The 14,946-nt window shown below is 39.0% G+C and overlaps 1 protein-coding gene across 5 annotated transcripts in view; it reads left to right on the top strand.

Moving 5' to 3' along the window:
* The first annotated feature begins 4,884 nt into the window (after positions 1–4,884).
* The window catches only part of LOC149940789 (latrophilin Cirl-like), a 214,644-nt gene continuing 204,582 nt past the window's right edge, over positions 4,885–14,946 (top strand). For 3 of the 5 annotated variants that reach the window (XM_090180119.1, XM_090180121.1, XM_090180118.1), the window contains exon 1: positions 4,888–5,481. In XM_090180119.1, coding sequence (XP_090036245.1) covers position 5,481 — 1 coding nt within the window. In that variant the 5' untranslated portion in view covers positions 4,888–5,480. Of the gene's footprint in view, positions 5,482–14,946 lie in introns of all 5 variants that reach the window. The other 2 variants (XM_090180123.1, XM_090180120.1) reach the window with 2 other exon arrangements.

Below are 14,946 nucleotides of genomic sequence, written 5' to 3'. Positions count from 1 at the left end.
CCGTAGAACCAATATTTAAAAAGTTGTCAAAAATTAGTTTTGGCGGTACCCGCCAAAACTATTAATTTTTGGCGGACGAAACCGATAAATAACGAAAGATATTGGAAAATAAATAATAGTTGCAATTGGTTTCATCGATCTATCTATTATAGTTTTCTAGCAGAATTAAAAAGAGGGCAAAAATTTCACCTGTCGAAGACTTTTTAAACAGAGTGTACAGGGGAATTTAAAAAATCGAAGGGATCTTCCATAAAGATTGCTTTGCAGGTTATATTTCCTTTAATGTTATCAGGAATCCATACCTCTACTTGGAACGCTTATCGTGGCAGATTTTCGTCTCGATGTGGCTGACGGTTTTTCTGACGTTACTATGTTAACTTAACAAACAGAGTGATCTTACCATACGCGATACATCAGGATAAGCATTCCAAGTAGAGGTATGGATTCCTGATATTATCTATTCAATTAAAAATATTGGGAAATATACTTGAAGGATTATATTGAAGTTTCGTCGTATGAAAATAGCTCGAAACTGGTACGTAAAAAGTTATTTTTTAAAGATTAGAAAACGTTGAAATTTTAAAAATAATTAGTAGTTTGAAACTCATTTCAATATTTATTTAATCACAATTCGTTTCTCTGGAGAAATTATCGTAAAATTATACGAGAAACGTCTTAATAAATTGGGTAACCTAAATAATCTCGGAACAAAACTTATTACTTTACGAATTGACACAAGAATAGAAATTGTCTCAAAACTCTTTCAAACTTGGAGTTACGTGAACGACGAGGGGGAATTTAACGAAATTCTTTGGTCAACGAGCAAGAATAATCGCGCTGAAAATGAACGCGTCCACTGCACCCCTCTCGTAGTCTTCTTAGCTTAGTAGCTTTCACTGAAGCGATTTGCATTGCAAATTATTTTCGCAAACTGCTCGAGAATCAAAATTAGCTGGCTTTTTCTATCTCGTTAAAATTAAAGGCATAGACACCTTTTCATAGTCGCCGAAGAAACAAAAGGATTTTTCCGTAAAAATTGTAGAAAATAGTTATTTAAAATTTATGAGAAACCCTTTGACAAAATCTTATTGTTGGGAGATGATGAGTTTCCTTATGAATCGGAGACAGTGTCTCGTGGATAATCTAGTTATATTCTCGTTCCATCTAGATGAATGGTAAATCCTCCGCGAGGAGGCTTTGAGACGCGCGCGGTACCTATTTGCGTTTGTCTTCCGCGAGCGTGTCATTATTTTTAGGCGTGGGAAAAATGGTTAGTGGATTGCCAGAGCGTGCAGCTGCTCCGCCAATCAGAATTCGATTATATAGGCATCTCGCGCGGCTCGCAAATATATCTCGGACCAAAAAACTGTAGTACAATAGAAATGTCAATACGAGTGGTATATTATATGACGGAAAAAGTATTTTTGATGAACGAAATTCTAGAGACGCCCAGCGCCTTGTAATTTTGCTATTGTGTAACATAAGCTATCCTTCCGCGTGATTTATTATTTCCGAAGGGAAAACAAACGTATAGAAAAAAAGGTGAGTTTCATCATTTGCCTTGATGGTCTGGACGAATATACAACTGTTACCTTATATGTCACTACTTATTACCAAGAATGTATGAGGGTTAACTGGGAATAATAATAATAAAATAATAATAATAATAATAATCAGCTAGGCTAACACCCAAGGCACCACCTTAGGCCTAAGTCATCAAGCGACTTTTAAAGCCATTAATTCAGGTGGCCGGGTTACAATGCGTAGGAGGGTGGTGGCAAGCTCTTAACTAACTATTAAGCTTCTGTTTTCACATGATCCCCGGAATATATTCTCCTCCTTCACAGATAGAGACAGATTGTGGAAGATTACACGCGGAAAGGCTGAAGGGTGTGGTTTTTCTTCCGGAAATCACAAAAGCAAACAAGGTGCTGCAATAAGGGGTGGCGGTGTGGTTAGAACTTCCACCTCGCAATAGGAGCCGGGTTCAATCCTAGCTTGTGAAACTGGGTAAAAACTCGGAACAACTTCTGCATTGAGTTTTCAAGCTCTCTCCCTACTGGTTAAGGGGTTTTCCCTTTTTCAAAGAAATATTTTTGAGGCTAACCGTAATGGTAAGTGTAGGGAGCTGTTTGCTCCTGTGGAATAAAGGGCTTGTCACCACTCTGTTACGAATTTTAACCCGGCCACCTGATTTAGAGGTTTCAAAACTCGCTAGATGACTTGGGTCTATAGGGTATCAGCCTAGCTGATTAATATTATTCATGCATAGTCTTAAAGGCCGACTACATATTTAATCGGTTTACTCTGTTTCTTACTGGTAGTTGGCTGCTTGCATAGCATATGTATCTTGCAGCGAGCCAGCTTCCAGTGAAAGACAGAGTAAACCGACTAACTATGTAGTCAGCCTTTAAGGGGGGGGGGGAGGATTAACAGCTATAGTAGTGCATTCATAGCATGGCAAAAGGGGTGCATTTGCCTCGTCCCCCCTGTGGGTACCCATGGTACTGTCCACATACTATTTATTAACTTGATTATATTATTGGTACTATTTGTAGCGTTATTGACAATATTTTGTTTTGGTTCAAAAATTCAACATATAAATTTCATTTTAATTATACGTAACATAACATTTTACAAAAATTTATTTTCTAATGTGGAATCGATAACCTTTGGTTGCATCTTTATAAGCACGCCGTTTACTAAATAGTAAATTAAGGTCATTTATTATTAATCTTTATGAACTTCAACATTCATAATGCTGAACTCAATAGAAAGGTTAAATTCTTTAATCTCTAAATTCAAAGAATTGAACATCCCAATCTAGCAGACCATACTTTCTACAGAGTTCCGTAGAATTATCAAAAATAAACATCAGAGCGCCATCTGTCCAATCGTAGCCGAAACAAACGACAGAAAAGCAGTCATGGCTCCGTAACGCGGGAAACACACCAAAAAAAAAACTTTAACTCTATTTAGCATCAAACAAGAAAAATAATACTTTCTAAATTAGATATTCATAAATAGCTATCGTTCGAGGTTAATTACGCAACATCACTTAAACGACGCGGATATAATTAATCACCGCTCGAAAAGGCATTTTTGACAAAACAATTGATCGGTTCATCTTTTAGTTTTCTCTCGGAACACGTTGCGACGCTGCGGGCCACTATATTAGCCAGCAATCATAACATGACTAGTAAATTTTACAACCAATAACATACGCCAAGAGAGAGAGAGAGAGAGAGAGAGAGAGAGAGACAAGCGGTGCTTTCCATTTTATTTTATCGTCCTCTCCTAATTATTGGCAAGTCGTGACCGAAGAAATCTTGTCGGGAACAAGCTGTAATCACGATCGATCGTGAGCAACGGTCTTTTCGGTCGCCGCGAACCAGCTTCGAAATTGCGTTGCCTACTATTCGATATCATTCATTTCAATTCGATAATATAAAATCGACCGTAAAGATCATTGTCTGATATCGGAAATTATCGCGTATAGCGTAGTCGATTCGAAACGCTTTTAGCTTAAATATAGGCTTCTGCATCAGTGGCGTACAGCGTCCGAAAAATCGGATAAAGGTGAAGGTTTCAACCCCAACAGATAAGGGGGTATTTACTTGGAAACATTTTTTGAAAATATCTTATAGTTCATGATATGCTAAACAACAAATATCTTAGCCATTATTTACAAAAAAAAAACAACTTAATTTTAAATGAACTATAATTAAATTTTATTTTACACCATAATTTTATACCAATTGGGGGATCTTAAAATTCATTTTGCGCGTGAAAATACGCCACCATGTTAGGGTATAAAAGCAGGTAAATAAGCCTGCTATACCTCATAATGTAAAGGTATAACGTAATTTTGAAATCCGGAAATTTAAAAATAAATTTAAATAAGAAAATTTAATATTAAACCAAATTTTAGATAGTTTTTCTTCAAAATAGTAATTTCAAAATCGTTTTATCAATGTCTAAATAAAAATTAAACATTTAACAGGTTTTGATTAACCATGAGCTACGGCATTTACGGAATTAAAATTTTTGGTCGTTCCCAAAGTAGTATATGTCGCTTTACCTACGTGGCATTCTTGTTTTGGTTGGTTCTAAACCAGAGCCTACGGTCAGAAAAGACTGGTTTATGACAAGGGAAAGGGGGTGGAAACTCGGAGAGAGATTTTCTACTTTCTGTCGCTAGAGGGCAGCAGCGGGCTGAAACGAAACTTTTACGAGCATGGCGCTCTCGCTCTCTCAACCTCCTTTCGGTTTTCTCTAAGGAATACGGCACCAGAGGGCACGTCCATCAAAAAAAATATATAATAAACCGTAATATTTATATTAGATCTAGTAGATCGCTTCTTTTTAATACCACAAGGAGTAAAGTCTACGGAAATCGAAAAGCGAATATTACTGCTAGATTGTAACTAATTTAGTGATTTCTCATTTATCTTGAATGTCGATCGAGACGCTACCTTTTCAGTTGACCTTTGGGTCGTTGCGATACTACCCGGTTAATTTAAGATCATCGCAAATATTAACAAAGGCATTAACGAAAGAGTCATTCCCAGCTATTTAAATAAATCAGATCGTAAGAAATCACGTTAATAATATGGGCCTAATTAAACTTTGATTATTTATCTTCTAGCTCCGTTCGTGAACTCGAGAGCTCCGCTTTTCTCCAACAGGTTTTTAATATTTAAATATTTTACGTTTCTTCCCCCGAATGTAATACTTTCCCCCCTCCCCCCTCGTTCTTAAACTTCCCGAGAAGCGCCGCTATCGACCAATGAGAGTCATTGGCTTCCTCTCGTGCCCCGCAGCCGCGTTTTGGCGAAGAAGCGCTCATCACGCTCCGAGCGGAGGAACGCGAAAATCTTTGCCCCCTCTCGCCGCCGCCTTCACAGCGGCAACGGGCCTCCCCCGGTCGACGCGTTTTCTCATTTCAGAGCCGCGCGTTGCCCGGTGAACATCGCTCGTGAACTCAGTCGTCGTGCGACAGAATACCGCGCTAAACTAGTGTTGTTTGGATTTTTCGATTTATTCCCTTTAAAAATTCAAAACTGGCCCTATCTCAGGGTTTTATATAAACCTTGTCAGGCCTTCGTCGTTGCGCTTAAGCGCGTAGTTCTCGTAGATATTTGACATTCGTGATTTGACGCAAAAATTTTGACGGTTATTCCCTAGCATTTCGTGACTAATCTCTCGTGATTGTGATTTTTGACCATTGGACTCGCGTAAGGAAGTGCGTTTTTTTCATACAGATTATCGTATATTTTTGTTTTGTTTTGCTTTTTGGTTTTGAATACGATTTCGGACGCATTTCTATAAAGAGATATTATTGCACGGATACCCCTTTGTTTCGATTTCTTCTCCATAAACGGTTTTAATGAACGCGTTTTTCTCAAACCCAAACCGGCTTCTACGAGGACTTTGAAGACGCGCTGGCTGATTAGCCCTCTTCTCTCTGGATCCTTGTAAGTTTCTTAAATTTTAATCAAATCCCGCTACTGTTAGCTCATTTTGTAAGTTGATTTAATAATTTTGCGCTAGTGTCTTTAGGATGTAACGTTTTCTGGTTTGAGTTTATGTGAAAAAGGATTCTGTCAAAAAAAAAATTGACCGGAAACAACCCGTGTCCCGGATATAGATATTTAGATGTTAATTTAACCCCCACTTTTCGGTAAAAATGTGCACACGACAAGTAAACAACTTTGTATGACTCATTCTTGTGTCTGCAGCTTATCTGATAACAATTGCAACGAGAGGGGGTGGTATTTTCAACATACCTATTAGGCCTATCAAAAACGCATTATGAACTTGGTAAGGGGAGGCTGGTCGAATAGCCTCCACCCTTCCCTGTCTTTTCTACGCGATATCTTTTATCCTTTTTGGGGCAGATTCCTCGCCATTTTCGACGAGTGAGCCGAGGTTCGGTTCTATCGGAAGGCGGCGGGAGGACGAAGTGTCGGCGTCGGCGGCGTGCATAGACATTACGATTGCTAATGCGTTTTCAATACTCTAATACCGGGTTCCCGCGTGGTTTAGCGCGGAATTAACACTCTCCCTCGCTTGCCCAATCGCCTATCATTCTCCTTATAGCAGCGCGCTAGCGTCTAATCTCATTGAGCTCATGCAAATCTAGAAACGAGAGAGAGAAGCCCATTTAGGCCCTATCGTCCGGAGTACCAGGCGCTGTCTTCCAATTTTATATACGAGGGGGTTTACCAGATAAGGAGCTTCGAATTCTAGCCCGTTTACCGAAATCCCCCCAAAATTCCCATCAGTAAAGAAAATTTTTTATCTACTTTTATTTTTCTATATCTGCACTCGAATGACAAGTCTACAACACTGTCATTCACGGGCCATTGACATTAAATGACGAAGAGTTTGGGATTTTTGTTTATTAATTTTTTTAACGGCGCTAGCGTAGGTTTATTTTCAGAAAAATGCGACTTATTTTTTGCGTGGTTAATTCCTCCGGCGACATTTTCGCTGCGTCTTCTAAAATCCAGTTCTCTGTTAATTTTATAGCGCTATTATGGAGCGTTAAATTTTGAAATCGTTAGGGTTTATCTACAGGCTACGTTATTTAACGCTGGATTTTAATGGTGTAAAAATTATAAATATACCTGTATTACCTCAGATGTTCATTAAAAATAGATTAAAGATAAAAATAGCTGTGAATTGTTTGGTACGCGTAACGGTACGACGTAAGAAGTGATAATTAACTTCCTTTGAGAGCGAAGAAGCGTTTATTAGACCCGCGTTCTTGAAGTTAAACCCAAATTCTGAAACGCGAAGAGCAAAGTTTAGGTTTCAATCTTTCTCGTAAGCCGCGTTCACACTAGACACTTTGGAACCGTTTTAAAACGGTTTCGAAAGTACAAATTGTAAAATTTTGCTGTCGAATGTATTTATCATATGGCTGTTAATACAGTTGACACTGAAAATGTTCAATTTCAGCTTTCGAGACCGTTTTAAAACGGTTCCAAAGTGTCTAGTGTGAACACGGCTTTAGTGGATTGTGGCTGCTTCCAGTCCGGGAATTAGGAAATAGGCCTAAGAAGTCGGAACTTTAAAAAAATTGAAGAAAGTCACGGGAATTAAGTTTTATCTTGAATTCATATAAGATAATTTTACTGTAGTTCTGTAATTTTTAAATAGTTAAAAGATTAACTTATATTTTAGTAAAAGGTTATTTACTTTTGATCAAAATAAATTTATAAAGCTAGAAAAACTAAAGTGTTTTTCTTCTATCAAAAGTAAATAAATTTAGGTCGGTCTAATTTCAGGTTTGCCACGGTACCTGGAAAAGTCAAGGAATATTAATATGGGTCTAATAATAAGGGAAAGTCGGGGAACTTTAAGAATAAGGCTAAAAATCAGGAAAATGTCCGGGAAATTAATTTCTGTTGCCAATAGGAACCTTTACTAAAATTTAGGGTAAACAAATACAAAATTTTGCCACAAAATAAGTCAGGGAAAATCTCCGGAGATAGCCAGGGAAATCCTGGAAAAGTCGGGGAATTTGAATAAGGAAAGACTGGAAACCCTGAATTTGGGCTTTAAAGGTCTCGGTAAAAGTCAGATAATTGAATCGGAAAATATTGTATCAACCCTGAGCTATTAAATAATGCTTAGTGATTTTTAAATAGGGAATATCTTGTTTGAGTCCCCGCCTCCGTGTCGATAAGACATTTAAAGGTGGTAAAAAATCAGTTCCAGCCCCCCCCCCCCCCTTAACCCGGCGTCCCTCTGTTTGTCGGATGTTCCCCTCATTTGGTACGAGCGCGGCTATAGCTGTTGGTGGTAATGGAATATGCATGTGACACTCGCGTACAAGCGGAGAGGTCTCGGTCCGGATTACTGTTATTCTTGTTGACACGAAGGAAGACGGCTGCCGCCTTTCCCACGAACGGACCCGCATTGTTTCTCTCTTTTAATGCACGCGCGCTCTCTCTTAGATGTATAGCCGCGGATACTCGCGACAGCAGCGCCTCTAGTTGCGACGGCGGCAGTTAGTCATTTATTTTCCGACATATTTTTTCAACGCATTCTTTTTATCATATTTTGTATACCGAGAACACTCCCTTGACAAACAATGTTATTTTTTCATTATTTGGCCTAGCTGTCTCGCTATCTCGTCTTTTAAGTAGCTAGATTTTGTTCGCCGCTTGACTAATGGCTTTACCCGTAATACCGCGTATCAACTAGGTATATATCAATCAATATTTCCGCCATTGTAGGAAGTCTGCGGCTGAATTTCCCCGTTAATGCCAGAAGTATATAGGATATATTTTATAAATAACTTTTCAACTATACTAATACTGCTAATGTTAGTCACTTCACTAACAAGGAGACTACCCGAGGTGTAACACACCGATTTTGATCAAACTCGGGGGTTTGGTAGACCTTCGTGTAACTTGAAAAACCCTGAAGGGAAATGTCTCCATAGGCAACCGTTTTGCCATGGCAACCAAAAATGTTTTTGACATCACAAAATGGAAATTTTCCCATTGAAAATAACATGGGAATCTGATCAATTGTAAAAAAATAATGTTTTTGAAAATGCTAAAAATAGAAAATATAAAAATAATGAATAAGTTCGAAATTGATTAAAATTTTTACAGGGGGGTACCCTTAAAATTGGTCTGATTCCCATGTTATATTCAGTAGGAAAATTTCCATTTTGTGTTGTTAAAAACATTTTTGGTTGCCATGGCAAAACGGTTGCCTATGGAGACATTTCCCTTCCGGGATTTTCAAGTTACATGAAGGTCTACCAAACATCCGAGTTTCATCAAAATCGGTGGGTTACACCTCGGGTAGTCTCCTTGTAAGTTCACTTGAAATATAGGCTTTCGTTAATTTTCCAAAATCGCCTGAAGTACGTTTTCATTATTATAGCGTAGTTGGACACTTCTATCGTGCTTTCTTATGTACTTTTGATATCATTCAACGGGGCTATATAGGTCTCTACTGCGCGTTCCTTCCTTTTCCTCAACCTAACTGGCCATTGTTAATATATAATTCTGAAGTGCCCATTAAAATTGCAAGGATTAGCTTGTAATCTCTAATAATCTTGCGTAATAGACGGGTTCAGCCCGCGCTAGAAAATCGTGTAGGGAAAACGTGTACGGCAATCAGTCTGTGTGTTTTCCCTACCGGGTTTTCTTGTTTCGCCGACGTTTTTAAGCAAGCTTAATTTTCAATATATAGATTAGCATTTGTTATTGTTATTGCCTTTATAGACATAATTTTGGAAATGATTCCTCGGTTCCACCTCCTCCAGATGACATTTAGGGCGAATATTACCCTTTCGGGAATCGGTGGGCGCGTGTTGTTGGGGGGTGAGTCCTTGGCAAAGCTCAAAACAATGGCCCTAACGACGAGCCTTTTTGTTAGCTTTTCCGCGAAACCTTTTCATTAGACCAACGCACACGGCTTCTTCTTTCTTAGGACTTACTCTTCCCCGATAATAACGCGACTATACGTAGGCGCTGGCCTTTTTAATAGGCCGGCTATGGACTTGGTACCCAGTCCCTCCACCAGCCGCGAATCCAATAACACTAAACAAATAGCTTGCATTTCGTGTTCCCCACCCTACTTTCTTTTTCCACCTTCCGTTGGAAAGGGACGCTTTTTTCCCGCGTTGGAAAAACTAATTGCGATTGGCGCGCGCTTCCTTGTTCGCGGCCCGCCATCGGCCACCACCACCCCAAGAAGTCTGAGAGTCTATCGCGAAAAAGGATTTCTATATATCCCGGGCTGGGAACGAGAACCTCTTTTCATACTTTTTCGCGGTTGTAATACGATATAGGCGAATCTTTTATTCGATTTGGCCTCGTGTTTTTGTTTTCTTCCTTCCGTCGGTTCGCGGCGATTCTCAAATATCCGCGACAAATAGGTCGAACGACTTTTATTTTCCGCAGTCTTCTCCATTCGATGAAACCTTGTAATACGAGTTGTAAATTTGCGTGTGGCGGGGAGACCTCGAACAAAAGGTATTATAGCTTGACATTACGCGTTTCGCGCCTATTGATGGTTCGTAACTCTTCGGGAGGGCGATTCCACGCCGGTCTAAAGTGTGAAAAGAAGCCAATGTTATTTTAACAGGGGCTTCTGCCCCGCGCCCGGCCAGATGTCTGAATAAGGGGATTTTATAGTGTTCGGTTTCGCACCGATATCGTGTTTATTATTCTTACACGGTTCTGTGAACTTTTGGATATTTGCCGTGTAACCCGCGTTGTTATTAGACAGGTTTAGCCCCGTATTGCTTTCAAAGGCCAACGTTCGACAATTTAGTTCGGACAAAAATGCACGTACAGCGCAATTTTGAAGGTGTGAATTTAGCATTTTGTGTATTTTATAAACATTTGATTTGCTGACAATTTTAGTCTTGTTTATGTATAGATCAGGGCCCCCAGAGGTCCTAAAATTCCTATAAAATCCTATATTTTCAAAAATGTCCTATAACATCCTATATTTTTAGTTAAATCCCCCAAAAGTCCTATAAAATCCTATAATTTTCATATTTTGCCCATTTCAAATCCAACCACTAAGTAGTTAAATTGCTATTTTAGCTATAGGATAAATTAATATACCAAGTCATTCTAGTCTATACTTTTGTTATTGTTAGCATGGTTAGCTACTAGTATATATTTTTTATAAAATGGTTAATAGTTTCTATTTTTTAAGTGAAAATCAGAGATTTATTTCACTAAATATAGATTTAGTTTTTAAATGCATAAAGTTAGTAAATTAAATAGCATATATAGTCCTATAAAATCCTATAATTTTGTAAAAATAGTCCTATAAAGTCCTATATTTTTAGAAATCTAATCCTATTTTTCCTATAAAAAAATTGAAGATTTGATAGATTTCTAAGGCGTCTACATCCTTTAGTTGAAAACTTATATCAAATTGTCTTGATATCTCTAAATTTGATAAATCGAAAAAATAAAGTTATTTTGAAACGGTCGGAAACTAAGGGTAAATATCCCCATATTATCCATACACAGCGTTAAAACCCTTGTCATATTTTTCCCCGCGGATCGTTTCTTTTATACAAAAAGGGCTTTATAAATTGGGCGTTAAGGTTTTATCGCTCCATATTTTTTAGTTGGCTGCGACGAATTCGATAAAAGAAAATCCGGGAAAATCCCTTCCCACCCAAACGAAATACGTTAAAAAAAACGACTACAGATCGCGGGGAACGGGCTGCATAAAGACGGCAACGTCAGAAGGTATTATTTCCAGGCTAAGCATCCCATATAGCCGCGGCCCTCCCCTTCGATCCCTCGAGATTCATTTCGTTTTCACTGTTTTAATGCGCGCGGAGAGAGAGCCTCCTCCCTCTTCCAGTTACTCTCCATCCTCCGCCATCTCTCCCCGCGAGAGTGAATCTACGCCTCGGCTCGATGCAGTTCTCTGTAAAATCGGATAAATTACGAGTCTTGCCCCGCTATTCTTCTCGTTAAGTTTCCTATCGGGATTTTATTACGGAAAGCTCTCTCTATATACGACAGAGTAATATCGGCAAGAACGAGGGAGAGAAAAGTGAGAGATATAGATTCGACCCGTATTTCATTTTTTCCCTATCTCCGCGCCGCTCTTTTGCGGGCTTAGAGGCTTAATATTCGCGTGTTTTTTTTTGTGGCCAAGTTCAAATAGTTTGCTAGGGGGTCGTTAAGCTTGGTTATGCATTGCGTTTTAGCCACTATAACGGCGTAAACAGGGTTATTGGTTAATATACTTTAGTATTTTGATTTGTTTACTTTTGGAAATAGTGAGATTGAATATTATTTCTATATTTTCATTGTGTACCGATAACTTCATATAATTGCACTATTTTTCTATATTTTATTTTTTCTTATTTCAACTGTTCCAATTAATTTTTTTTGATATCAAAATCTACAAAGTTAGAAAAGAAACATTACACATTTTCACTCGCTCAACCCATTATTAAACCAAATTCCACCTTAAAGTATTTAAAAACTATTTTCCTATATTTTCCTGTAATATTAATATTAATTAAATTGTTTTCTGTGTCGTCTTTATAACGACTAATTTTAATTACATCTATCAAAACTTGTTTCTACCATTAAGTTTCACTCGCAAAAATTTCCCAATCCATAACGTGATATTTTGAATTACTTCACTATACAACTGCAAATTTTATTTGGCCAAAGAATAACCTCATTTCGCTGGGAGCCTTGTCATGTATTACTGTATCGCGGTTTAAATTTGCGTAATCATTTTTCCAAGACACCGAACAAATAGTTTTTAAAACTGCGCGCTATTTTCGATATATTTGACTAAACTCTAGGAACTTGACGAATAACAGGGTTGCCACGCGTCAGGGAAAACAGGGAAATCAGGGAAAAGTCAGGGAATTTAAAAATAAGCCTAAAAAGTCAGGGAATTAATTTTATCTTGGCACTTTTTGAAGGTAATTTAACTCTAGATCTATGACAAATTCTACGATTATCATTTATTTCCTTTTTACTTCTGATAAAAGTAAAATATTAAGGCCAAAATTTTTCTTATATAAGTCAGGGAAAATCTCTTAAAATGGTCAGGGAAACAGGGAATTTTGTGGCAACCCTGAATAAGATATCTCCACTTGTTACACATCGATATAACTTCAGAGCTCACCTGGGTCAACAAGACAAAAACCCTCGAAAACACGTGATCTATGGAACACCCCTAATACGAAGCCGCGGCCAAAATTTATCGTGGCGAGACGAATCGCTAAACGTTGGAAACGATCGTCATTTTGCTCGTGAAAACATTTCTTTTGTTGGAAACTCCCGCGCCATTAATTCTGACTCGCGATCTATATCTGTCAGTAAAGGGAATCACCTGCGGGCCCGTTTGGGGGCCCAGCTGGTAACAAACGTTCCGTCCTCCACTACTGATCACCACCTCGTCTGTTTCGGAAACAGTGTCCATCTTGGAGACCCATAGAATGGGACCACCCAAGAGCGTCCATGCCCTCGGTACTACAAAGAGCGACGCGTTATTTTCGCGACTTTAAAAACGAGGTATACGCCCATCATTTTGGCGTGGAGCGTAACCTAAAACGAGGGGACCCCAAATTGGCCGAAAAGATTTTAACGAGGACCATTAGGGCTCTTTTCTGTGTCGCGCTGTTTGCTGGGTTCTCGTTTTTACGCTGCTTTACAAAAAAAAAGATACCCCGGGTCACTTTTTAGTTGGGAAATTAGCCCCGGGGCATCCGTCAGGGGTTCGATTATTCTCAGTTTTGCTCGTAAGAAGAAACTTCCTTCTCGCTCTCATCGGGCCCAGTTGCGGAAAGGCCAGAAGAATGGGCTACCAGCCTTTTTCGGTTTCTATTTTTCCACGCTGTTAAAGATCTTAATGGCTTCCAGGGATTAGTTCCTACAACGGGGTGGAAACGATTTTCTTCTACTTGGTCCATGTTGCCGCTTCCGCTGAGTGGCAGGTGGGGGGACTCCGCTATTCATGTCAGCTAAAAATAGGCTTCACCTCATCATGGGACCCCTTTGAGCGGCTTTTGATGCCTAGTGTGTGTACTCGCGATCGGCGAACTTTGAACCGTGACATTCCAATTTGTTGTTGTTATACGTTAAATATGTTAAAACAGACATGGTTTTTCCGCGACTCGTATGGACGAATATTTTCCAATTTTTGTCGCTTCGCTGGCTAAAGTTTGAATAGATTTTCTCCGAAATGTCAAATTATACACATTTACTATTTTTGAAGTCTCAATCTCAGTGATTGGAGCCGAGCAAAACATAAACAAACCATTAGACGACGCGACGAAGTATGAATCGGCTTGTTTTATTCGTGACTCGTCTTTAAATACCGGTTTTACATAAAGTTCGGAACGAAGAGACTTTTCGGAAATTTTCAAAATAATATTAAAATAATATATCCTTTTATAAATATTATCATTACAATAAAAAAACATTTAACTCCAGGGGGTTTTTAAGAAAAACTATTTGAAATATTAACATACAAAACATTTTATAACAGTTTATTTATAAAGAAAATAAATAGCATCATTGTTTAATATTGGATATGCAAATCTGTGAAAGCGAATTGTATCTTTCGACGAATGTTTTTGTTGGAAACAATATCTTTAAAGATAAATAGAGCCGAAAGAGAGACGTACATTAAGAAATAATTAAAATACGAAGAAAAGGGGGCAAGGCAGGCATCGCGAAAGGAGTCTCATCCAAAGATAACTTTTTACGCGACGGACGATCAGGAGCTAGGGGGTGGGGGCTTTGCTTAAGCCGATGCTTGTGAATAATGCACGACTCGGCGGACCATCCCTTCGCGACGCCAAATAGCTGCCGGCCAGAGAAACAAAACGAGTGCCGAATCTTTCCTCCCCCTCTGCCGTTTTTTTCTCTCCGCTTTCCAGTGAGTTAACATTTCTTTCCATAAAAATAAGTCGGGCATATTTTTCGAGTTGTCTTTTTTTTTACTTTGGTCGGCGAGGGTGTTGTCGTCATCATCCCGGGAAGCCGACGCCGCGCGAGACGGATGTAGTCCTTTTTCGCCCCCCTTACATCCCACCCCCTCATCTTCATTCTTCTTATCCCTTTTTCCACAAAGAATATAAAAATATTTTTTTTGGGTGCTTTCGCTCTTTGCGGAAATATTTACGTATGATTCCCCCCTTTAGCGTTTTATCCCCCCTTTAGCGTTTTACCCCCCCCCCCTCCTCCTTGGCTCAGCGACAGGGCGGGATTCTTCGCTTTTATTGTTCGGTCTCTTTTTATGACTAGTGAAGGACCCTCATCTCGGCCTTCCTACCCCCTCCCTGGGGGGCCTCCGAAAGAGTAAAGATGCTGGATAAATCTTCGCTTTTTCTTCTCGGTATCTGCGCGCGACTCGATATTAGATTGTCTTTCCGCTGGTCAAATTTCTTGATGATTACAAACGGCT

Source organism: Leiobunum rupestre, chromosome 6 (genome assembly GCF_980474605.1).
Source record: "Leiobunum rupestre chromosome 6, qqLeiRupe1.1.hap1, whole genome shotgun sequence".
NCBI classification, from domain to species: Eukaryota; Metazoa; Arthropoda; class Arachnida; order Opiliones; family Sclerosomatidae; genus Leiobunum; species Leiobunum rupestre.
Note: the sequence above shows the minus strand (reverse complement) of the source record. Positions and strands in the feature narration are given on the sequence as shown.